The sequence below is a fragment of the Dermacentor variabilis genome, chromosome 2, assembly GCF_050947875.1.
Source record: "Dermacentor variabilis isolate Ectoservices chromosome 2, ASM5094787v1, whole genome shotgun sequence".
Taxonomy (NCBI): Eukaryota; Metazoa; Arthropoda; class Arachnida; order Ixodida; family Ixodidae; genus Dermacentor; species Dermacentor variabilis.
The window spans coordinates 18922170-18949538 of NC_134569.1; the positions used below are offsets into that span (position 1 = coordinate 18922170).

The window sequence follows — 27369 nt, forward strand, 5'->3', positions numbered from 1 at the left end:
GACTCGATGTGCAATGGGTATTACTATTTATTTCGAAGATATTTTATTCGCTGTGCATATTACTAGCCCCTCCCTTCCGTTTTCTTTCTGAATAAAGTAAACACTACCCCTTACTTATATTAAACTGGATTAGGTTTTTTTTTATTTTTTTTTACATGCATACTAGAGAGTGACACCATTGGGCAACATGATGTCGGGAGCCCGCCTTGACATAAAATGAAGTCCTGTGTCACTCTGGGAATATTACAAAGGCATTCGGGGAAAACCTGGAAAACTCGTGGAATTTGGAAATGCCAACTTGGTAGACACCCTGATTAGTCATCGGGATCGGCCCACTTATAACCCTGAAAAAAAAAAAAAAAAAAAAAAAAACCAACAGACAGCCAGGAAACCGTAAGTGGAAACCGTAAAATGTATATGTGTAGGTGACGACGCAATAAACATGGACACATATTCACCCTGCAACCGCAATGCTGTGTCATTTCATTGCCTAATGCATTAGGCATTCTGGTACAACGTTATAGCTGGTACGTACGGTTATAAGCATGGTTCTTGTGTTCAGTAGAGTGGCATTTAATGCTTATATGCCATTCCATGCACTAGACACACCAGACTAGTATTTTTTGTTTTGGTTGTGTGTTTTCTCTTGCAAATACTTCTGACAGTAGCTAGAAGGTGCATGTGGAAGCAGAATGAGTGGCCGTCAGTATTTATTAAGTAAAACAGTCATAAAATTTTGCGATAAATAAAAGCACCATATGACCACAACATGACTGATTAAAAACTTTAACGTATAAGTTGAACAAATTTCAAGCACGCTTTGATGTAGACGGACCGTAGGACCCGCTCTTCACTCGCACTTGTGGGGCACCACGTTGAGGACTGCTGCATGGCGAGTCGTCGGCAAGATCCTGCAAGACAATCCTTTTCTGAGCACATAAAATCTCACATTTGATTAGCAATAATGAATGCTTCTGCAAACATTTACAATGGCTTCTTAAGAATCCAGTGATCCAGAAATATCTGCTAGACATACCGGTTTAATCAGGATGTCCATGTCCAAGTCAAATGTCCTTTTGATCTCAAGCGGAAGCTAACTCAAGAGCTCTTATGAAAATACATGGCAGCGAAGAAAGTCTTTTTTGGCAACCACTGCACCAATCTTTATGAGGTATCTTGCATGAAAAAGATAATATAGTGACTTAGGATGCAGATATTTGATTTATGCCATCAATTTTTAAAAACAAAGATTGTCATGAAATTTTACAGGCTAACTAGGGCATAAAAAGGATATATTTCTGAAAATTGCACCTAGTACATCTTTTCCCTATCTCCCCTCCCTGTATGGGAACTGCAAGTGAAGCATGGCGAGGCTGTTATTCCTTTGTTTTGCAACTGTGTCAGTTCTATCCATTATCTGCCTCCTCTCTACCATTCTGTCTAGCTTCCATCTGGACTAGGATATAGCAGAAAGGAAAGTGCTGCAATTTCTGCAGTGCTTTTGTGGGAGGTCATGGATAATTACAGCTTTCAAGAGGCTAATTTAGCGATCAACACATAGAGAGCTCCAGAGGGCATTGTGCACATTCGATGTACTGCAAAGGTCCAAAAAAGCTTTTCGCATCTCCTTTCCTCACTGCCACGCTCCTCCCATGTCCAGCACAATGCGTTGGCGGGCTAGTTGGTGCGAATCTATAATTACTTTGTTTAGCGCTTCCATGTATATACACGCTCCGAACCAACCTCGACACGGAGTGCAAGACAGCCACAGCAGCAGCAGCAGTGGAAAAGTTGAAGGAAGAGAGCAAAGAAAGCTTTACTTTAAAAAGCTTTGCTTTAAAACAGGACAAGAAAGAATGATCTACAGAATGTGCTGTTCAAAAAAACCAGTGAATGTTAAAGAGTGTGACAGTGACTAACGGAAAAGAATTCTAAGAAGTGGAGTGAAGTGATGGATGCTAGGAGGAGGGGGTGTGCATAAAAGGCGTCAAGAACAAAGTTGGCGGATAATTATGGACATCAATTACATCAATTAAGTTATTCGCCGATGACTGTGTTCTCTATCGTGTCATTTCTAACTCTGGCGACTGCGATACTCTTCAATCAGACATTGGCATAGTAACATCATGGTGTGCTAGATCCCAAATGAAGCTCAATTCTAATAAATGTAAGGCGATGCGTGTGTCCCGTGTTGTAAGAAATACCACCCTTCCTACGTACAATATTAACAACATACCTGTAGAAAATGTATCATCATATAAATATCTTGGTATCTACATTACGCACAATCTTACATGGAATATTCATATAAATTACATTTACGGTAACGCTAATCGCATGCTTGGGTTTTTACGGCGTAATTTTTCATTGGCATCTGTAGCTGTCAAGTTATTTCTGTACAAATCCTTAGTGAGGCCTAAACTTGAATATGCATGCTCCATTTTCGACCCTTCTACTCTAAAGCTAAAGAACACCATCGAATCCATTCAAAACCGAGCTGCTCGTTTTATTCTTTCGAATTATTCTCGTCATGCAAGTGTCTCATCAATGAAACTAACCCTTGACTTGCCTAACCTAGAGTTACGTCGTAAATACTTTCGCCTATGCCTTTTTCACAAGATCTATTACTCTAACGAAACACTTAAGGATGAACTAATCTCCCCTCCATCATACATATCGTCACGCACGGATCATCGTTTTAAGGTTGAAGTCCCAACTTGTCGCACGAACGTTTATTTTGATTCCTTTATACCAAGAACGACGAATGACTGGAACCGCCTCCCTGCCTCCGTCACTGCCATTTCTGACGCCACAAACTTCAAGAATATTGTTAACGAATATGTTTGTACTAATCACCACTCCTCTCTGTAATGCCTCCGGGCCTTGAGAGTATGACAATAAATAAATAAATAAATAAATAAATAAATAAATAAATAAATAAATAAATAGTGAGAGCGCTTTGTCACTGCCCGATGGCTCAACACCAGACAGCCACGGCCAGTCGCCTAGTTGAGGCTCACTTATCCCGTCGTGACATGTGATGCTTGCTGTGGAGAGCCCATCCATCCTAACTAAACATCTCAGAAATTTTCAGAATTGATGGGAGTCAGTAGACGTGATGCTTTCAAATCTATCGGAGCTACTTGCCCTCAACTTACTGAGAGCAACGGATGCCATAAATTTCACAAAGGCTCCCAAACAGGAAGCAGCCCTGTTTCGTATAGTCTGCCTCATCACTTCCCGAGTGCGATCAAATAACATCAATCATGTGATGACTACAATAACATGATCCCAAGTTACCTCCAAACGTCTCTTCAAACAAGTCAGACAGCAGGTCACCAAAAGCAAGTGAAACTTGCATCATATGATACTATCCAAGTTCTAGCGCAAAGCTTCATTCCTGGATTTTTAAATCTAGAACAACATAGCATGCCTACAACGTTGAGAATGCGATTGAGGGACAGCCAACTCGCAAAATAGTGCCCGCCCTCTCCTGTATATAGTCGTGGCCTAGTGTCTATAATGGCTATAGTACGGCTATAGTGTCTAGCACACTATAACTGTACCACTCACTAGACGATCTGGCTGCAAAACAACAGTGATCTCCACTGTTACCTGGGCTGCAACAAGCCTGGCCTGCAAACGAGAACACACCCACAATAGAACACCGTCTTGTTTTTGTATGGCCCCATTTTTAGCACTTTTCGTTTTTCCAAGTCATGTACCAGCTAGGTTATCGAAATACATTATCTAAATGTATTAGTTGGCAAACGAAATTTTACTTTTTTGATAGCATAATTTTATTTAAGGTGGCTGCAAAATGTACATCCTCATTGTTACACACATACACACACACACAGAAAGAGAGAAAGGTGAAGGAGGGGGAGGAGTGGTGGTGGTGGTACAAAGTTTATTTAGTGAAGGTAAAAAAAAAAAAGAAAATTAAGATGCTGCTGCTCCATCGGTGGCCTTCAGGCTGCCAGTCGTCGCCACCAGATCCTGGTGGCGACTTCCGCTGCCCAGATTGTTGGCCATAGCTGGACATCCGGCTCCGAGCTGGCCAAAGCAGCCTCCCACAGCTGCGGACTAGATACATGCCAAGAGGCAGGGGGAGAGTGTTTCGAGCATGAATAGAGAATATGAGCATAGTCTGCTCATGGGTGTCTGCAGAGCATGCATTCGGGTGAGAAGGCACCGGGGTGAATAAGGGCAAGTCGGGCAGGAGAGAGGAAAGTGTGGGCCTATAAATGGTGCCACATGCTCTGTTGGAGCTTAGACAGGGATTTGTGAGGGGGAGGGAGGGATAGGCGAGAGTTGCGGTAATCAAGGGTGATGTCATGGAAGGTGAGGAGGGAGTCACGCGTGTCCATCCTGAAGTGGAGGGGGCCAGCTCGGTCTGTCATCTCGAGAGCAATGAAATTTGCTGCCTGGTTGCCAGGGTGCCCCGCGTCAGCCGGAACCCAGAGGAGTTAAATACAATGAGAAGGGGGAGAGGAGTGCTCAAAGATGCTGAGCGCAGAGGAGGAGATGCTAACCTTCGCAAAATTGGGGACTGCAGCTTTGGAGTCGCTGAACATGAAACGGGCTGAGGTAGTGGCAATGGTCAGCGCAATAGCTGCTTCCTCTGCAGCATTGGAGGTGGGGGCAGGTATAGTGGCAACAGTCAGGGGAGAAAGTGTATGGGAAGTGGTGGCAAGGGCGTAGGCGGGGTGGGAATTGTATGGTGCCGCATCGACATACATGGCGTTAGACTGTGTGCCATACTGGTGCCAGAGGGTGGAGGCACGGGCAGAGCGGCGGGCGGCGTGATGGTCAGGGTGCATGTTCTTGGGAAGAGGGTTGACAGTGAGCATGGAAGATACAGAGGACGGTAAGGGGTGGGTTACACAGGCAGGGGACACAGGGGTCAATCGGAAGCAAGAGAGAAGGGCTCTACCAGAGGGGGTGCGAGAAAGGCAATCGAGTTGTGCCATGCCATGGGCCTCCACAAGCTCTGAAAGAGTATTGTGGATGCCCATTGCCAGTAGACGAGAAGTGGGTGTGTAGGTGGCGAGCGCAAGGGCCGACTTGTAGGCTTGACGGTTGAAACAGTTCACCTTGTCTTCCTTGGCACGAGAGAGAAAGGGATAGGGGAGGGAGTAGATAAAGCAGCTGAGAATGAAGGCCTGGACAAGACGACGGAGGTCGTGCTCGTGCATGCTGTGGTGCCAGTTAGCGACACGCCGAATAAGTCGGACGGTCTGGTGGACGGTGGTAGCTAAGTGGGAAAGAATGGCAGTGTGTTTGCCGTTGGATTGGAGAAGGAGACCCAGAATGCGGAGGCAGGTGATACAACGGACGGGGTGCGCGTCAGTAATGACGCTAAGGGTGGGGGACGAGGTGGGGGCTGTGCCTCGAGGTGGGAGGAGCAGAAGCTCCGACTTTGACGGGAAGCAGGCCAGCCCGACTGTGCGAGCATGACCGGCAACCACGTCCACGCCCGCCTGGAGGACGGCCTCCATCTCTCCAATATTTCCGGTGTTCACCCAGAGGGTGATCATGGAAGCATGGGACAGGTTAGGAATGGTAGCGAGAGCGCGTGCCATGGGGGTGCCCTGATTTCTAAGAGTGAAATTTGGAGAAGAGCGAGGGCAGAATGAGATCTCAGCCGTGCGACGGGCAAGGAAAGCCGTGATATAACCGTGGATGCGACGACCCACGTTAAGGGTGGAAAGAGCATCTAGGATGGCTGTTTTTATTCCTGTTTTTATTGTAAAGTTATTTGAGGCCACAGTTTCAAATTTCCATAGGCATTAACATTCTTGTTCTATCTGTCTAGGTGCTTAAATTTGTCTGCACACATCCCTGTGTGGTTTAACACATTTATTCCATGTTATTAGCCTCCTCTCTCACACGGCAGATGAAGCCATACATTGTCCTAGTTGCCTTACACAGCGACATGGAGATTGCTACTTTCTTAAATGTCACCAAATTTTCTTTTTTGTGTAAAACAATAGTTTATGTCCAATTATCATGTAAGATAAAGAGAAATAAGTACCACCAATGATCAGACACCATTCAGGCAGTTGAGTTCGATGGAATTAAAAGAAAATCAACACGATCAGAAAAGCATATAAGCAGGCAGCGGGTCTGCCGATGAGTACATTCACAGAATGCCTACTATGACTAGGAGCGCACAACACGGCCAAGGAGCTGATCAAGGCACATCTATACAGCCAGGAAACAAGGCTGGCGGTCACAGAAACTGAGAGGTCCATCCTCTCACACCTGGGCCTGTCTGCCCCGTTCAGCCCTCCGCCACCTCAGACTGAGGTTATCCCATGTTATCGGGAATTGGGAGCAACGACATCATACCTCCCCTACCCCGGAACATGCATCCATTGCACCACGTACAGTGAAAGGAGGCCCAAGCCATACACAAACAATATGGGAGTCAAACCTCTACAGCCTACATGAATACGGCGTCTTACCCCGGACAAACAGCCACAACAGCCACCGCAATCGTGAATAAAGAACATTGGAGCAGCATTTCGTTCCACTGAAACAATCCCCTCTGAGCAGAGGAAGTAGCCATTGCCCTTGCGCTCTCCCAAATAGAGGTTGAAGCCATAGTGAAAAACTCTCAACAGGCATGCCACAGCTTCGCTAGTGGCAGAATTCATAACAATATGCTCAGAATCATCAATCAAAAGCTGCCAACGAGACCATTCATGATCATCTGGGCACTGGCTCACCATGGCATTCTTCGCAACATTATCACCAACCACGTGGCTCGAGATATGACCCGCCGAGCCAACACCGAGGCATCCGAGTTCAAGTGCGTGCACCCTCTAGTCTCGTACTCTAGTCTCATCAAACAACAAACCCTCGCCCACACGTCACTACCTATAGAGCAGGAGCTATTCCACCGAGCTCTACAAGTCAATATATTCTCCTATCCAACCAGAAATCACCTCATAGCCCCTACAAAATTCTCTCTGAAATGCTACTTCTGCGCAGAGCCTTGGTCCCTTAGGCACATAGGTTGCAGACAGGCACCACTAAATCCTCCGGCCCTTATCGCACCGCCGAGCTTTCGGAGAGAGCCTTGGCCAACTTCACCCTTCAGGATCAACAATGGCTGATTGCGAGGGCCCAAGGTGCAGCCTGAGCTCAAGGCATTCTGGAATGAGGACGTCTCAGCAAAGCTAGATTTACATAGCAAAGTTTATTCGCACTCTCTCGCCTCCACCGGGCAGAGGCCTTGATGAGTCTGAACCTTGAAAGGTCAGCTATGGCCATTGCAAAGCAGCTTCAAGTGGAAGAGCCCACAGCCAAGCCTTCTGAACATAATTTCATTAGGCGCAACTTTTAGCAATGCGTTTGCTTGCTGCCATAAGGCCTGCACCACACAAGATTCACTTGGCTGGCTGTGAACCTCGTTTGCGGCCTCGTGACCCTCAATGTGGCAGACATCCTAGTTCCCAATATGAACTTTCTACACAACTATGTGTCGGGGGCTCTTAGTGGTAGGGAGACTAATACACACAGCATTACAACGCTAAAAACTTGCGAAAGGCTGATATTGACAAGATTAAGACAAGCTATCCGATCTGAGCACATAGCTATTATTAAGCCAAATCCAGTCAGTATTTCAGGGTGAATATGGTTTTATTCAATAGCTTAACAACTGCAGTAAAAGAAACATTGTAAAAAATTTGAAAGAAACATTTTGATTCCTGTCTGTCGAATTGCTGCTATTTGTGAAGTCATTATGTCCTTAATTTTGTGCACCCGGTCGGTTGCATGGTACAGATATGACAGATACGGCGTCTAACTATCATCAACTGCTGGCATGGTAAAAACTAGATATCTGCTAGCAACACCTTTTACTAAATTGGCAGAATGTGCTAAGTATAGTGTAAGAAAAAATGTTCATGTGCAAGGTCATGCGACCTATATGTAGACATGGCCATGTTTAAAAAAATTAAATTATGGGTTTTTACATTCCAAAACAACTTCTGATTATGAGGCACGCTGTAGTGGAGAACTCCAGAAATTTGTACCAATTGGGGTTCTTTAACGTGCACTTAAATCTAAATACATGGGTGTTTTTGCATTTCGCCCCTATCGAAATGCGGCCGCCATGGCCAGGATTCGATTTTAGCAGCCCAACACCATAGCCACGAACCAACCACAGCGGGTGATGGCTACATTTTATTAAAGATGTTAGGAGGGACTTGCACGAGAACTTGCTACACATGGAGTTAGACAACATTAGTGGCGGTGATCATCCTATACAAAATAAAAATTATGCAATATAAGATCCATTCTTTGCACAGAAAATGATCGGGTTAAATACTCTCTGCATGTACTAATGCCATTTAGCAGAATCAGGAACATGAAATCCAGCTAATGCAAGAACTTGGTCAAGCTTTGTAATGGCTTTTCACATGCATCCCTTAGCATCACTCGTGTTTTCTCTGGTGCTGAAATAAAGTGACTTGACAGTTAAATGGTTCAATTACCAACAAATACAACGAAATAATTGTACTACTCATTTCATATTATTAATATTTTAAATGAAGCTGACAGTGAATAAAAGGTACATGTACTTCTACAAAACTAGGCATGGTAGATTAGGAATAATGCCACCCCAAGGCTAAAATGCATTTTTGCAACGCAAGCTGCTGCTGAATGGTGAAGATTAGTGTTTGGTGCATGATACACTTGCCTGCTATGGTGATCACAACAGAGTTGCAGAGTGGCATCTCCAGAGCTGGAATGATTCTGGAATCATTCCACATTTTCATACACCCAGGATGGAATTGGAGCCCAAGATTCCGGAATGGAAAGGGCACATAGTCCTAAAGTCCATAGTCCTAAATTACTGAATGTTTATTTTAGGCGAGACTACAAAACCAGTAAATTTTCCAGTTAGCAAACTAGACTTAGTCAATCCACTACATTTCTAAATTTTTGCTCAATACCAGCTCTTACACCATCTGCCTATATGTGAATACTGTTTCATTTGTTCATTGGGTGATAGAGCACTGGACTGTTCTTAAAGGGGTTTAGCTAGGTTCACCAGCACTCAAGTACAAAGATAGGTGTGGCTACATGGCAGTGGGAATGCATTGTAGAGACAGGAGTGCCAGATGCAACTTGATATTTCATCTGCTCGAAGTTCACAGGGGAGGAAGAAGGATGTGGAGACAGATAAAGTGGAGGATACAGAAGCAGCCCTTGCTCGGCTAGCCTGGCCAGCGTGAAACATAGCAAGGGATGGTGGCATCATCCCTCAATACCTCTTGTAACAACTTTGACAGGGTGTCTACCAAGTTGACACTTTCAAATTCCCTGAGTTTTCCAGGCTTTCCCTGAGTGCCTTTGCAAAATTCCCTGAGTGACACAGAACTTTGTTTTATGTCAAGACGGGTTGACATTGTGTCACCTGATGGTGTCACTCTCTAGTAAGCATGCTAAAAAATAAATAAAATGACCTAATCCAATTTGAATACTAAAGAGTTGTGCTTATTTTATTGAAAAAGTGCTTATTTAATCATATTGTGCTTATTTTATTCACACACACCCACACGCATGCACGCGTGCGTGCACGCGTGCGCGCGCGCACACACACACACACATTCGGAAAAAAAAACGTAAAACCCATTGTCAAACATTCCCCAAATACAAACAAAAAGGAGATGCATACAGAAACAAATATTTTCGAAGATGAGCTATTTCTATCAGCTGATAGCAAGCTTATTGGTATGAGGCCCGAACTTTGTCACAAGTGAGATTCTCTCTCAACAGCTGGTGTATCAACCTCAACAGTCCTGACATACTCTCACAGCCAGTGCACATTGCCTCAGTGCTGCGTTTTACTGTTTTAAAAAGTTTATTTTGGTTTATATTAGGGACACCTGCATCTCGGCATCAGCCAACACTGTTTCTTGAGCTCAAGCTCCTTCAAAGAAGTGGCGGCATGCTTCCTGTCCCGTTCTTTCCTTAGTGCGTAGGTCCTTTCTGTTCTCGTCCTCCTTTCAATGCATGCTTGCCCAATGGACCATTTGAAGCATCCTCTTTGTCAGTTGTACAGTCATCATCCGATATTTCAGACTCTGTAGGGGCCATGTAAATGTCCAAAAAATGAGGCAGTCGGGAAAAAAATGAATGCATGTCTTTCAGTGCCCTTAAGGGCTAAACTCACCACAGGCACATCCGAAAAAGCTCTGAAGGCCTGCCAGCACACTTAATATGCATTCTGGTGCTTGTACTGTGACAGGAAATGGCAGGCGCACGTGTGCATAATGAAGGAAAACATACTGTTTTCCGTGGCAATTTACTCTGCACACGCTGGTTATGCTTCACCACAATACTTTCACATATGCTTCACTATGCAACATTGCTGTATTGAAGCGACACTGACTTTTGGGAATCGCCATTATGCAACATGCTGTGCTTTCTGAGCTTCGAAGCCATTCGCGAGAACAACAAAGATGGAGTCGGTGCTATTACAGACAGGGGCGAATTCTTTCAATGAAAAACACTGCACAGAATGGCAAGAAGCTTAATAGAAAACGTGGAAGCAGGTAGGCTTAGCGTTGCCGCGCTGGTGGTATGGCTGCCAGTGGATCTGCGTGGGAGAGCGCCGTTTGAGACGGTGAGGTAGCCAAAATGGTGGCTGTGATTAATGCCATTTCGGACCCGCGGTCCCGGCAAGAAGTTAGGAAAATCGGACGGCGAAGTGTTGTTGCACCCGAAATTTCAGATGTTCATATACATTGACTCTATCGGGTACGTGGTGGTGCCGCAAAGCTGTTCTAACTATCGGGTGTCCGGAAAGTCTGTCGTTGAATGTACATTGGCAACTCCTCCAGCCGACAACACAGCAACAGAGGCAATTCGTTACGATTCCTCTCTGTTAGATATAAACCCCATACAAGTGATCCTGCGTGCGACAGCAACAAGCGATGCGATGGAGATGGTTGTCATGTTCCCATGCGAGCAATGATTATGAGCGACGTCTCCCAGGTGTTGCCGGTATGAAGGCAGCAACAACGCATTGAAATTAGCGAAATTAGAAACTAGCGTGACGTGTCCTTTATTAATTTAAGTTGATGTATTTTGTTGTAAAAGGCAGCATAAAATATTTCTCAAGGTCTTGCAGTAGGTTCGTATCTTTGCACGTCTAAAACTTCCATCGTTTGCTCGTTCCCTGCGACAATCAGTTGTATTTGAGTGATGTACATCCATTTCCAGCTTCGCGCTACTGGCTAGTTGTACATAGCACTTCTGGGCAATGAGCGGCAAATTCTAGATTTCCAGAACTGAGCGATTGAGCAACAAGACCGAGTGATCTGTTCAAGTGACGGCTCGTTTCGTCGTTCGTCGCCGTCGCGCACAAAATTGCTCTCATGGGGTTCAGCCTTTACTCGAGCTAGCATTACCATGACTTTCGTTCCCTTTCAATAAAATTCCAGCTAATTTTCCCTGATAGAAGTGCGACTTCCCTGAGTTTTCCCTGAGTATTTCCAGACTATTCAAAATCCCTGAGTATTCCCAGTTTTCCCGGTTGGTAGACATCCTGAAATACCTCTGCTGCAGCACTTATAAACACAGTATTCTACACATTCTACACTTCTAAAGAGCTGGAAATATTCTAGCATTACAAGGTTAAAATGCATTTAAGACAGCAACATTTAGTTGTCAAGAGCGATTCGATTTACTTTAACCAATAACACAAAAATGGACATGAAAAACAATGTTGCAAATGGTTGTACCCTGCACGATTCCATGGCAGTTTGTAATGCGCAGCATGTTTTTTCACACACTGTTGAATATTGAGACAGTGTAATGACAGCTGGTCAGAGAGGTGTGCTAGAAAAGAAATGGTGTTCTTTAGTACACTCGTCCTTTAGTAAACCAGTAGATGTCAAACAAAAACCCTGCACAACATAACAATGCATTTCATTTTTTGCTAGTCATCAAAGTGACACAATAATAGCATGTATGCAAAAAAATAGTATCTAACATTATTTGTAATATTATTAATCATTCAAAAATATAGTTTAGTTACTAGACATGCAAGCACAAGTAGTGAACAAATATAAAGGAAAGCATTCCATTTACTGGAATGGGAGGAGTGGAAGGCATCAGTCCAGCCACTCCAGGAGTGCTTTAAAAAGTTAAAAGAAGTGGAATTGCGATAATCTACACTATCTGGAATGGAGTGAGAATGGAAAGGCGGCTTCCTCTTTTCCACTGTTGATCACAGACACAATGTTGGTGATTAAGCAGGTTACAAACAACTACAGTAGTATGTACATACATGTTGTAACAACAAAGAAATTGCCCACATTTAGCAAAGTAACACAGTCAAACTTTCAGCCACATAGTGTTTATTGTGCATATGCAGAATTGCCGTTGTCAGAATATCCAGCTCATGTACACATATGTTCATGGCTGCATAATGCATGTGCACTTAAGTGAAGGCATGGAATGGACTATGTTTATTTACAGAGCTGTTGACAAATGTAAGTGGCACCAAGCAGGTCAAGTAAATATTAGCACACACAGACTAATGTTATGCCACAAAGTAACATGGGAGAAGCACAGTTAATACCAATACAAATACAAGCATTCCAAGGCAAAATGATGACACAAGAGGCAGACACAAACATCACAAACACACATATAGCAAGCCAAGTCAACACCTTTGCTTACACAAATATTAAAGCATGCGGGAAGCTTGCCATATTTATCCTTTGGCGATTCTGAACCTTCGTGGCACTAAACACACCAGAATACGATGACAAGCAGACTTTTTTGTGCTATACAAAGCTACAACCAGTGCATGCTTACATGCTTATCTTAAATACATCATGGCAAAGCTGTAACTGTGCTACTTCAGACATGACGGACACAAAATATATTTTCAGTGCTGGGTTTGTTATAAGCTGCCTGGTTTCACATTAGATGGCTTTGCAGTCAGCTGTTGACTTAGCACACTTTAATTAAAACCTTTACAAAAATCATCATGTAACCACCTCTTAGTGTTCATATCTCTTTACCAGCTGCAGAACAGACAACAGTGCTAGCAAGCTGCCAAACAATGAAGACAGGAAGCCCGTTTTGTTTGCCTCCAAAAGCACAGTGCAAACAGGAGCCAAGAGACATTGCCGTTGCAATGCATGAGACCCACTGCAATCTGTGAGAACACATTTTTTGGAGTTATTCACGCCAACACGGACAGGAAGTTAACACATAATGGTCACAAACCGCTCATAGCGTAACCAACTACTGTCACTTGTACTAAGCTGATCTCAAAGATCGATTAGCTTGCACTTACAGTACACACCTGAATGGTATTGTATCATATTATAAAAACAATGAAAGGCTAATGGACAAGTATGATTGCATTGCCAGCCATTGTCACAAGAATGTTGTGTTCCATGGCATGATGAATGTTGTACATATTCAATAAAAACTCTACCAGTCATGATAAAAATTTTTTTACTGGGTGAACATAACATCAGGTTTATGGCAAAATTGCAGTTTATCATTTCTTACAATATAATTTTGACCTGCTCACTCAATATCAAAGTGCTCACTGGTGTTAACTCAAGAGAAAACAGCAATTTCCTTTACTTTGGTAGAAAACATGAGGGTGTGAGTGGTCACAGTGGCCCTTCTGAGTTCAGAGAAGTGGGTACAAGCTAGCCTAATAGTGTCTAGTCTGCCATATAGCTCACATTATAACCATCAAAAGCAGGTAGTTTAGAACAGTGTCAAGCGCACTGGCGAAGTTAAGGGTGCAACATAACCAGCACAACTTTGCAGCTAGCTATTAAGGCATAAGCTGGCCCAACAAAGGTCAACTGATGACGGCGCTGGGAAAGGAGGTGAGTGAGCTGCTTGGCAATTAGGTGACCCTCAGCATGCCTATGGTGAAAAATGCTTTGCTGGCTTTGTGATGGCTAAAAACCTGGACAAAGTAAAGACTTATGCAAATAATGCACCAACCTCATTGTGCACAACTTGGCTATCCGTTGTTTTGATACATGAACAAGCAGAGATTATAAGCTCCAGTAGTGCAAACACTCAATTGCATTAAAACAGTTCTTTTAGTGTTTTCACTTGTCTTAACGCAAACTCAGTGTCTGAGAATTTCTGACAGTGATGTGCCTAGCACTCTATTTATTCAGAAAAATGTTCTCCAAAGGACAGGCCATTGCAACACTCATCCCACCACCAGATGTCACGACATTTTGTACAAACAAGTTTTGAAGCTCCAGCAAGTCTGAAGCAAGTTTTAGGTGCTATTACAACTCCTTACTGATATGTTATTGAAAGTTACAAGTGTTGTAAAAGGTTGTAAAAAAATAGGTGAAGACAGGACAGAGCGAACAACACTGTACAAGTTCAAGTGTCATCTCATGTTCACCTTGCTATTACAGCTGCTTCTCTCTCTATCTTCATGAGTAAAAGCTACGTTGTGACATGATAGTCAATGATGAAAAGAGAAACTGGTGAAATGACAAATGTTCATCGTATGCAAAAAGCTATTAATACAGACATACATCCATGCAAGTGGCCTGTGCTGGTGCCAAACTTTTGGCGTTAAGCACTGTAAATGGTGCTGCACGAATGGCTCTTACTCAATGGCTTTTCTGCAAGCCAATAAACATGCTCACAGGCATTGAATGCAGCACAACCTTCCTTCATACTGTGTATGAACATATCCTCATCGAGAGCAGCTGGAAGCTACACCTTCAGCATGAGCCGTCACAAGAACAACAGTGTCACATCTGTGAAACAAAGGATTGTGAGCTGCTTTTACAGAACTTTGCAGTAGCACCTATGACTAGGAGCTACGTGTTGCCAAGTCTCACACTAGGTGCGACTACCTCACGCTGCGCGGCATCAAGAAGACATCGCCGATGCTTTCACTAGGCTGTGGCAGGGCGAGGCTACTCACGTTGAGGTTTGAACTGGAGGCTAGCCGCATACCATGTAGTGGTGAGGATTGGTTGGTTACGGATTTGAGAGGGCTGATGAATGTTGAGACAGCGCGGCTTAACCGGTGTCGTGGTGTTGCCGCTCGCCGTGTGATCGACAGTGCCCGGGAAAGCTTCTCTCCTTTCTTGGCGGCATACCTGTAAGGAATGACAGATTTAGCAAGGACCTAGATCTGTGTACAAATGTGGGGGTCAGTTGTCCCGTTAAAGAGACACTGAAACGATTTTGACAATTTTGTACAAACGTACTGAGTTGTTAGGGTAGGTCCTTCTGATCATTAAATTATGCATTTAAGTGCATTGCATAAAGTGTGTAATTTATTAAAATGTGTTAACAATGTGCATCGCTACTGATCACAGCAGCGCCGCTCTCCTGAGTTTTCAGCTGCCCCCTCACAATTGAGGTAGTTAGCACAATTGACGTCTGTTGGACGAGCTATCTAATTAGCTACCAGATTGCATCATCAATAATTTTTTCGGCTTTATGGGGAAAAAATGTCCGTAATAGTTGGAATGTTGGTTAATTTGCTTTTATTAAAAAAAGTAAGAAAAACAGAACATATAATTACAATTTATCACAACACTCAAGCACTTCCGTCACATCGCAAATGTCGTCTGCTTGAGCTACAACGTGCTCCGTATCACGAGGACCATGACCTTACTAAGTTGCGGGCTCTAAATCAAGTGATTGGTGACATGTCAAGCTGTGACATGTCCCTCTACAAGGCAACATACGAGCGTAGAGGCTGCAGTGCATCGGGCTGTCAGTATCCGATCAGCGCCAGCATCTACACGTTTGTGGCAGTCACTTTATGCTGGAGAATTATTACCACGATAGAGAGTTTTAGCGTGTCCAGTATTCGGTTAAATGCAAACACCAAAGGACTGGGCAGTTTATCTGATAAGCAGAGGCGCAGACACGAACAGCCTGCAGGGCGCAGCCACCTGGTGGTACAGAGCTCAACCAAACACAGAGCTAACGTAGTCAACGTCCGATTTTTCTGACTCTCCAGGGGTTGCGAAAACGTCTGATAAATCAGGCAGTCCGACAAAAACAAATGCATTCTTTTACTTCCCCCAAGGCCTCAAATCGCCACAGTCACGCCCATACTAGCTGCAAAGCCTTGCCAGTATATTAATTAGGCGTATTGCTCCTCTTTGACAAGACACGGTGGGTGCAATCACGTATAATTAAGAAATACATACTGTGCGCCGTGGGAACAAAGGGAGTCAACCAAGGGGTCCGATTTTTATTAATCATCCTATGAGAAGCCCCCAACAAACAAAGACACCAAGGAAAACATAGGGGAAATTACTTGTACTTACTAACTGCATTAAAGAAATGATAAAGGATGGCAATGAAAGTGGATGAAAAAACTTGCTGCAGGTGGGGAGTGAACTCACATACAGCTATACAAAGTAAGGATAGTAGTTCTATCGGCTGTAAACATTCGCTTACTATCTAAATTAACAAGCATGGTGTCACACGTGGACAGGCAACCATGAACTTGCTTAAAAACTAAATTAACAAGCATGGTGTAACAAGACAGAGGCAGGCTAGTTGGTTTGACTTCATAGTGGAAAGTTTTGCACACATTGAACGAAGACAATAAAAGGACACAAAACGCCGCTGTTTTGTCAGTGAGTGTCCGTGGTCACTGAGAGAAATGTGTTCATGGTTGCCTGTCCGCGTGTGACATCATGCGTCATTGTGGAAAGTTTTGCGCACATTGAATGAAGACAAGAAAAGGACACAAATACCAGCCTTTGTGTCCTTTTCTTGTCTTCGTTCAATGTGCGCAAAACTTTCCACAATGAAGCATGATGTCACACGTGGACAGGCAACCATGAACACATTTCCCTCAGTGACCACAGACACTCACTGACAAAACAGTGGCATGAGGAAGTGGGGCAGCAGCGACCGAATTGACCTTCGTGTTGCTTCTGGCATCAACGAGAACTAAGTGGCAGAAACACGACCCACATGAACCTATCGGCCTTTCGCGCACGTGCACTCTGTCCTTATCGCAGATCGCTTTCAAGATAAGGCCCAGGCGGGTGGGCTAAACCGTGCCATACGCAGCCGCTGCCACAGTAGATCGCCTCCCTGGTGCCTTGAGTGCGATGGAAGATGGTGCGCTTCCTCCCTGCTTTCCTCTTTTGTGCATGCTAGTCGAGCCACCACCCTTTCTTTTTTCTTAAATTCTGAGGTTTCACGTGTCAAAACCACAATATCCTTATAAAGCACGCTGTAGTGGGGGACTACAGGTTAATTTTGACCACCTGAGGTTCTTTAAGGTACATGAGTGTTTTTGCATTTTGTACCCATCAAAATGTGGCCGCGGCGGCTGGGATTCGGTCCCGCAACTTTGGTCTTAGCAGTGCAACACCAAAGCCACTACGCCAACACGGGGGGTATTGAGCCACCATCCTCGGCTAACCCTCGCATGCTTTCACTCACACACACAGCATACGGTGCACAGCCACAATGTTATGGCACTGGACTTTATACAGAACATCACGGCGACGGCAGAAGGCGCCTGGAGTGTCCACATAATTGCTATAGCAATAAAACACGGCACCAAGCAGTAAGAAGTTTGGTAGCGAACGTCGAAGCAGCTAGGCCTAGCATTGCCACGGTAGCCAGCGGATCTGCGTGTGAGAGAGCCGGTTCGAGGCGGCGAGTTATCGAAATGGCCGCGGCAGTGGCTTCGATCAATGCCATTTCAGACCTGCGGTCATGGCAAAAAATCTGCAAAATTGGATGGCAAAGGTATCTTGCATCTGAAATTTCAAATGTTCTTATACATTTCACTCTGTGGGGTACGTGCTGCGAAGGTGTCAGAATTATTGGGCATGTCCAGAAAATCGGTCGTTGACTTTATAGCAGTAACCAAGCGTATTCTAATTTGCTGCTGTCTAACGTGTGTCAGGAGTGTAATCATGAACACATCCTTTTAAATGTTTTTAAAATTGGAGGCCACTTAAGCTTTGCCTTTAAGAGTGGAACACGATAAATTTCAAAGATTCCTGACTGCTTGTTGCGCTTCCCGGCAACCGCCACTTTTTTGTGGATGCGCGGAGCCGAGCGCGATGGTGTTATTGCAAAGAACTGAGTGAGCTGTGCTTCTCGGAAAGGGGTTTGTGTTCCGAGTTTCCGCATAACAGAAGTATGTTTTCTGGTATATTTAAATTAAACTCCGATGCTATAATGTCTGTAGATATTGTCTAGATTGTGCATTACAGTTTTTATGGCATATTTTTCTTCGACGAATTCAATTATTTCAGTAACGCCTTGTGCCACTTGGAGGGCCTGCGTGGATGTGGTTCAGAATGAATTTTCGCCACGTGACGTACGACACCGACATCGGAGTTTTCGCGACTCAGGGTCCTTAAAGCTATCGCATTAATATTAGGTCCCTGCTTGGCCGGTTAAGCTCTGCCCCACCAGGTGGCTGCATGATGCAGACTGCTCAGGCTGCTCACGTTTACACTAAAGCCCCCTTCAGCCCAGTGGTAGTAGTATGGAGGAGCTTTAGTTTATGCCTCCACCAACCGTCAAAACATCCATCTTGCCTGTGGCTACCACAGTACCGAACACACTTGACACCACGATAGAATGCTTGCAATGCACGCTGTTTGGATAGCTCTTGCGCGGGACCGGCAGCGGAAAGGTTGGAGAGGCTTCATACGCTGGCTATACAACAACCGGAAGTAGACGACATGACGTCACAGCATGACGCAGAGCCGTGAAGGCTAAGCTAAGCCCGGATCACTCAGTGAACGAGTTGAAAAGAAAAAGCATAGTTAGGGAGGGGGGTAATGTGTAATCACCCATAGCTCTCTTGATATGAGATGCTTCACTTAAATTCTGGCGCAAACATTTTGCTGTAGCTGTGCCCTACGTGTCTACAAGATTTGCCTAAACTGTTTTAGGGAACCTTTAAGAAGCTTTGTGGCCCTCCAATAATGTGGCTCGGCTCTGGAAGAAGTAAAATGCGCAGTGGTGTGTTGCTCCAAAGATGATGTAAGCTAGGTTTCTCTTGTGTATCAGTGAGAGTGAGGATGCAAGCTAGCTGTTGTATACAAATGTTGAAAATTGCAAGAAATCATGGGGCAAGGCAAGAGAATTAACAACACAGTGCTATGTTGTTTCTTTTTGTCTTTCATATTATGATATTGCACTGTTTTCAACTTCAGTGTGTCTAACACACATATGTGACCCATCATTTGTTAATTAAAAAAAATTATATTTTCACACTCCTCCTTAAAAACAAAACACTTTTTGTTTAATATGAAGCTTTAAAAACAGCACAGATACATTACCAAAAGCAGGAAGCTGGGCATAAAATCTGTAGCATTCCAATCACAATGCATACGAGAGGGTTATAAACTTATAGACTGAATACAGTAATACAGTCAACTCTCGTTACAATGAACCCTGATAATCTGACAAAAATTTCGTTTTATCCGAAGTCCGTAATATCCAAAAACACCTCACTTCCGATAATTTTGTCGCAATGTCTTTACTAAAACTTTGTTGCAAAAAGTGAGTGATGAACATCCAAAGTAAAAAAAAAAAAAAACGTCACACTTTCACCCAAAAGGCGAAGTTTCGATTGCGATAGCAAATTAAGCAAGATAAGCGTGGCAGCAGCAGCGAGTGAACTGATCTTCATGCTATCTCTTGTTTCAACGTGAACTAAACATTGAAAGCATAGCGCATACGAAGCTACCGGCACTGGGCACCCTTTATCCACATCGCAGATTGCTTTGAAGATGAGGCATGAACGGGTGAGCACTTTGTCCACGCCGCAGATCACTTTCAAGATACGGAGGCTGCGCCGTAAACAGCAGCTGCCGCAATAGAACCCCCTCTCTCTCGCCGCACCCCCCCCCCCTTGCTTCGTGTGTAAAAGAAGACTGCGCATTTCCGCCCATCCCACCTTCCTCCCTCCAATGCACGATATTGAGCTGCGATCGTCGGTTGACCCTCGCAAGTCAGTTGTCAGCCCCTGTCGACATGGCAAAAGTATGTTTTATACACTCGATTTTTAAAAAAAATTGCTGCTAATTTTGTTCGCCAAAGCTGATAGTCCGTTGTAGCGTGGTCCGTTAAAAGCGAACTTCTTTGCATTAATAAAATAGGTAGAATCAACTAAGGCTGAAATATGGTCCGTTATATTCGAAAGTCTGTTGTACGCGGGTCCGTTGTAATGAGCGTAGACTGTACCTCAATAATTTGATTTTGGTTTATTTGAAAATTCGGTTAATAAAATTTGTGCAGTCCCATAATTTACTATGCGAATTAAGATGAATAATTTGAAAAGCCTACGCACATTCATACGAATAATTCACGGTTTCCAGTTGTAGCCTCAGAGACCGGCATGCCGTGACGCGATTCCAGCTTCACATATCTTGAATGCAATGTCAGGAATATGGCAGCCATGACATGTTTCTGGCTCCTGCAGTTGCATCTGGTGCTTGCAGTACATAAATGTACGGCCTTTAACATCATACTCCGAGAGAACCTTTGGACACCACAGATTGAGCAAGTGCTAGACTGTGATGAGAGCACGGATAATCCATACACCTGTACCAAGTGCTTACGCCGTGTGGCAGTGCGCATTAAATTTGTGCATTTGTTTTCACGTAGCTAGCAGACTAATTGCTCGCTACAAACCGCTACAAAGAAGAGACAGATCATCATCATCATCATCATCATCATTAATAAACGTAGTAGTCTTGATTTTCTGTTCCCTCTTTTTTTTCCCTGTGTAAAGAACTTGCTGCGTTGCATTTGTTGTCATGTTTTCTCCACTGCTGGCGTGTTGTGTGTGTACGATTCCCAATCATGTGGGAAATCTGGGCCATGTGCGCAATATCACTAGTGTACAAAGAGTGACAGGAGTGACGCACTAAGCTTCGCCAACTGCTTGAACACAGAAGCAGACATGCATACATCATATGCTAATGCGGAAGTCACCAACAGTGTGCCAGTAGGCAATGGCGGGGACAATAACGAGCCCACTGGTGCACCTACTTTAGCTACAATTCTCGAGTCCCTGAACATCATCTGCAGCTTTGCTGAGTGCAGCAGTGGTGATCGAGATGCTGTGCATGATTGGTGGGTCAGAGAACATGACCCTTGGAGCAGTGAACTACCATACCAAGCAATCCCACATCAGTGATAACTTTAAGTAGTTCGCTACACGAAAAATAAATGACATGCTGAGTTGCGCAGTTTGCACATTTTTTTTCAGGTTTTTTTTTTCTTTTTGGGTAATGTGAAAGTCATCCTAATTTGATGTTTTTTTACGATCACAATAAACAAGGTTTATAAAGGGAAAATCAGACATCCACCCGTTCGTAGCAATTGCGGGCTTCCACAGAACTACTACGATAAACAAGGTTTCATTGTAAATGTTTAGAGAATGTATTGACAGGTGCATAGCAACAAAGTGCTCCCTCAATTTGAAGGTACTCATAGTCTCGTGCAGCTACGCTGGCAAACAGCCAAAGTGCTGCAGTGTTATTACACTCCATAGCGCAAATGGAACGTGCTACATCACTATAATGAACCTCTCGCGGATTCCCGTGCTCCTTGCTACTGGGAGGCTGGCATTCCTGCATAGCTTAGGCGTCCAGTGGCGAAGCGTGTTTTACAGGCGAAATTTCGCCAGCAGCATGAAATGTTCGCCAAATTCAGCACGACATCAGACACAGTTTCTCAGATTAGATAAAAATAAACGCTAAGAACCATGTTTTCTCCCACACAGCCAGCAATATGTTCGATTTGTTTAAGATATTCGTATCTAATCAAATATTTGAAAATTTTCAAATACCTAGTTTTCGAATTAAATATGAATATTAAAAACACAATATTCCATAATATTTAAAATTTGTGAATATTCGCACACCCCTACTTTTCACACGATGGCTTACATAATTATCTACGAAACTTGTGAATAGAAAAGAACTTCAGTATTTTGCTAATGTTAGCCCTACATTTGAATGAAACAGTTTATTTATATTCCCTAACACAGAAGTCCAACAATGCTGCTCTTCAATGAAATACACATGCAAATGTGTACTGGGATGAAGGTAAGAAATAACTATTGAGAAACAGATAAAATGGCTTAAATAAAAGAAGGTTTTTATATTTATCAGTCTTGTGACCAGTCAGCATTGTGGTGGGCAAAAGTCTGCAATCTAGAAAATGTGACAAAGCAGGTGATTCCAAGAAAGTATGGAAGCTGTTTTATCCAATGCTGTTCAGCTGTCAACATGTTCCAAGATGCTGCAGCGTGTAGCATGAAAACAGTGACACTTACTTGAGTGCTTTTGCCAGGGTTGTCTGGAGGGAACTGGGGTCCAAGCCAAGCTCCTGTACAGACATCTTCTTCATGAAGGCAGACTGAAAAAAAGAATGTGGACGCACATCACTCAGCTAAAGAGTAATCTGTCTTTGGTCTTCTGCTGTGTGTAATAGTGAAGCAATAAAAACATGAAGCAGAAGCCTGCGCTCAGCAAGTTAACGCAGCAAGTATAATGAGACACTGGTGCAGTTCATTACCATGAAGGGCACTCACTGGTGCATGGCAATACTAGGTACATCGACGTTCGTTAATTCAACTCTTACAGGGCTAACGAACTTGATCAAATTACCTGGTAAGTCAAATTAAATAACATAAAGAAGCAACATCAAACCAAACACCGCTGATTCATTTGGCAGTATTTGCCCGATTCTAACATGCCCCCAATTCAAATGCGCGTCTGCTTCATGTGTGTCCAAAGTAGAAAACTAATGTAGAGATAACACTAAAGCTCCCAAAGTAAAAATATATTGTGCACCTTATTCTTTAGCAAGAACTATGGGCAAAGGTTGAAGCATTGCACAGGGATGGCTGGTTTCCTAAAGTCAGCTTTGCTGCAATACAGCCATATTATGCGTCAAAGCTTGCAAACGCCTTAAACACAGTTTCTGGCTTATTTTCATGGGGAAAAAAGACACACATTAGAATTGGGTAAATGCCATGATCAAGCATTGTGCGCTACTGTTATTGCTTGAAAATATTTTTAGGGCAAGGTGAAAAGAGGCTTTTTCGACAGGATATGATGCATTAAATACATTCACTGTCCTCTGAGCATTGCCGAGACTGATGCTGCCAGCAAAGAGGTCGCTATTGTGGTCACCACAGGGGTCACGCCTGTGCATGCTGACTGGTCACGTTTGAATTATCTGGTGAGGACCAATTTCAGGATTGAAATAACGGAAGTTTGGGCCCATAGAAATGCATGGGTGCCAGCTGGGACTGTCGGTCAGGATTGAATTAACAGAAAAATTGAATCAACCAGAGTCGAATTAACAAAAGGCTACTGTACTACATACTTGAGTTGCTGTAGTCGTGAACTGTGACTTGTTTTGCTACAAGCATTTTTTTTTTCATTGCTTGGCCCCGACTTGAAGACAGCTTGTGAAGCGTGGCTGAACAAAATGCTGCTCTGCATGCACCCTCCTGTTATGAGAAGGAGCTCACATGGTCTGGAACATTGTAGACTTTTCCCATGTGCTGGCACAAAGTGCACAGGAAATCCCTCCAAGGCGCCGATTGTTCTGCCACAAATGTGTACAGGTTCTCGCGTGGTTCCGTAGGCAGCCGCAGTACCAGGCCAAATGCATCTTTCACATCTGCACAAGCAAACCCGTGGCAACATGAACTGTCAGCAGTGTGATGAAAACAAGATCATGACAACAAGAACAAGCAGTCCTTACCATTTCTATGCATAAAATCTGTTCGATACAGGGCTCTATGAATTGCTTTCTGTACCGCGAGCCAACTCCGCAATACCTTGGGGTTCAGGTGGCCGCATAAAATTTTATGGTCACACTTCTACTGGCATGGTTCAAGACGCTTGCTCTGTGGTAGAAAAATTTCTGCACCGGATTCACCGGTACAGGTGGAGCAATCCTTATAGATTACAAGGTCACAGCTTCTAGCTCACCCCTTACCACAACCCTGAAATGTGATGTCAACATGATACAAAAAACACTGGTTGCACACTGATTATACTGCTTCCATCTGACCAGGTGGGCATTTCTTCAAAAGAGTGATGACATTGTTCTGTCTATCACTGTGCACAGAAGTGCAGTGGATTTTTCAACTACATGGCACATGAGAAATGTGCACATGTGGTCAGGCGAGATAGGGACAAAAGATGCTTACGCGGCAATTTGACTAGCCTCATCCTTCCAATAAAAAGCACCAAGATACAAATAACCCTGCAATGCATAACATTTGCACACTCCGATTCCATTTATTCTGCACAACAGCATTACTACTGGCAGCCAGATGCTGGGGCTATTCTTTGTGTTCTCAAGCAACCTTTGCACTTGTCGCAAAGATAAAGGTATCCTTTTCTTTATCTTTGGTTTGTTACTAAGTGGTGCTGTTGGGCACATGGGTACATCGTAGGCCTGCAGTGTCAAGAAATGGGTTTAAGCACTGCTGACATGGCATTGTCTCACACATCCAGCACATCCAGCACATTTGCTGACAACAAGAAAGAAGACTGCTGTAGCTGCAGCACTGAGAAGGACAGTGAGGGGACAGAAGAGACATGTGAACACAAAGTGCATAGAATGCATTGGCAGAAATGCCTATTAAGGCTTTTTAAAAGGTCACATTTGAGCACCTGGCTATATAGTTTTGTATATGGTGCTCAAAATATATGCTATAAATACAAAATTATCTTCTTTGTTATGCATACTTGTTCTTAAGCTTAAATGTAAGCAAATATGAATAGTTACACCTCTCAATGTGTGCTATACTTTTGCCCATTTCCGTTTTTCCTCATACCTTGGTCCTATCAGCTTTGGTTAAATTAAATTAGGTTCTGTGGCTTTATATACTGAAACCACAATCTGATTATGAGGCACACCATACTGGGAATCTCACATGCAGGCGTTCTTGCATTTTGCCCCCACCAAAATGTCGCTGCCGGGATTTGATCTCGCGGCCTCCTCCTTAGCAGCGCAACACCATAGACGCTAAGCCACCATGGCGGGTATCAGCCTTGATAAAGACATCGATTTGATCACCTTTTTGTGCCTCTAAAGAGATTCACACACCACTTTTGTGAATTATTTAGGAACGTGTGATGTCCATGCTAGCATTGGTGCATTCTTTGGAGGGCAAGATAATTTGGCCTGATGACTTCTAGCCAGAGAAAGCTTAGACTTATGCCTAGAGCACTGTTTTGACTGAAGTGGCGCTCAACATCCAAGTTTATGCATTGACGACAGTGAAGCCCGCAAACTAGATTTGATAAGAGTGGCTGCCTAACCCCTTTCTAAACACACAAGTATATGAAAACATACTGCTAGCATCTTTTTTTTTGGAAAGGTGGTGCGCTTTTGCATCAATGATTGCTTCTTTTACATGAGACGACAAATAGTAGCCTACTTTTATATAAAATATGCTTCATTTATACCAAAATGCATACCATAGTAATTTGTCTACAGTTGTACTGGTGTAATGCAACTCTTATGCCCACTGGGTTGCTTCAAACCATCAGAGCAGAATGTGCATGCACTAGCAAGGGAAGACGGAATGGCTCAGCTTGTGTGTGATAAAAGCAAAGCATGTCCACCATGCAGACACTCCATAATCTCTACAAATTAGGACAAGTCACTAGACTTAGTTTAAGTAGTATCTTGCACTAGAACGACAGAAAGCTGAGCTATTTGGTAAGGATTCATTATGCAGTAAAGGTGAGGCGTGCAGACAGGACACAAGAGAAGTGGACAACACGAACGCCGACTATCAACTGAAGGGAGCACTGAGGCGAAAAAAAGACACAAAACTCATCTGCGCAAGCTCTGGAATGGTATCACCACGTGTCAGTTGGGTACATGTGTACATGGTACATTCCGCTGCTACATTAGTAAGCGAGCAATTTAAACTTTAGTTTACCAAGGAATTTCCTCAGCGACGCATAATTTAGTTTCTAGAAATTCGAACAAAATCACGTTCGTTGGCAGTACTCGCCAAGATCTTTGAAGCCGTTGTTAAACTTTCAATCCAAGCATTCCAAAGTAGTAAAAAATGGAATTGCCATGTTGTGCGTTAAGTTTTCTCTCACCAGATCCTGCATGCACAAAATGAGCGCCAGTTTTAATGCGCAGGTCCGGCGCCTATTAGAAGCAGGTTATCCTAGTGTAGCAGTGGCCACTGTGGCTGAACGCCTAAAAAAGTCGGTTTCGAGGGGGACGGACGTGATTACAGAAAGCAGTAATAGCAAACAAAGAGTAGTAGCTATTCCGTACATTCATTTAGTATTGCACAGGCTTAAAAAGTTGCAAGTAGATATGATGTTAATGTTGCTTTCACCGCTCCCAATAAGCTAGGTAAGATATGCGCTGCCGTGCAGAGGAAAAAGGAGCAGGTAAAAGGCAAAAAAAGAACAGATATTTGTCCAGTGAAGCACAATAAGCACAACAATTTTACTGACTGTCGTATGGGTGTGGTTTATAAAATTCCCCTTAGCTGTGGCCAGTTCTACGTAGGGCAAACGGGGCAGTGTATCAATCAGAGGCTAATGGAACATAAAAGGTCGTTAACCAGTGGATCGCCTTCTAATCTTTTCATACATTGCCAAGATTGTAACTGCACGCCAAAGTTAGATGAATGCGCAATATTGTACAGGCATAAGAATGAAGATACGCATCTTATGGTAGAGGCATGGCATATCTATAATGGTGGAAGTGCATGCGTGAGTCAGCCTTCGATTACTTTACATAAGGAAGAGATTAAGTGCCTTAACAGTTATCTCTCACATAGACCGGCACATGTACCTGACTGACACATGCTGATACCATTCCAGAGCTTGCACAGATGAGTTTTGCTAGATGAGTGCGTGATATTGTACAGGCACAAGAATGAAGATACGCGTCTTATGGTAAAAAAAAAAATTAAATTATGGGGTTTTGCGTGCCAAAACCACTTTCTGATTATGAGGCACGCTGTAGCGGAGGACTCTGGAAATTTCTACCACCTGGGGTTCTTTAACGTGCCCCTAAATGTAAGTACACGGGCGTTTTCGCATTTTGTCACGTCTTATGGTAGAGGCATGGCATATCTATAATGGTGGAAGTGGGTGCTTGAGTCAACCTTCGATTACTTTACATAAGGAAGAGATTAAGTGCCTTAACAGCTATCTCTCACATAGACCGACACATGTACCCAATTGACACGTGGCGATACCATTCCAGAGCTTGCGCAGATGAGTTTTGTGTCTTCTTTTATTTTTCGCCTCAGTGCTCCCTTAAGTTGATAGTCGGCGTGCGTGTTGTCCACTTCTCTTC

At 43.7% G+C, this 27369-nt stretch overlaps 1 protein-coding gene across 2 annotated transcripts in view; it reads right to left on the minus strand.

Moving 5' to 3' along the window:
- Positions 1 to 693: 693 nt before the first annotated feature.
- The window catches only part of LOC142571459 (protein ECT2-like), a 109481-nt gene continuing 82805 nt past the window's right edge, over positions 694 to 27369 (minus strand). For both annotated transcript variants that reach the window (XM_075679824.1, XM_075679825.1), the window contains exons 18-21: positions 23543 to 23694; positions 22337 to 22419; positions 14963 to 15140; positions 694 to 911 (exon numbers count right to left, since the gene is read on the minus strand). In XM_075679824.1, coding sequence (XP_075535939.1) covers positions 810 to 911; positions 14963 to 15140; positions 22337 to 22419; positions 23543 to 23694 — 515 coding nt within the window. In that variant the 3' untranslated portion in view covers positions 694 to 809. The remainder of the gene's footprint in view (positions 912 to 14962; positions 15141 to 22336; positions 22420 to 23542; positions 23695 to 27369) is intronic.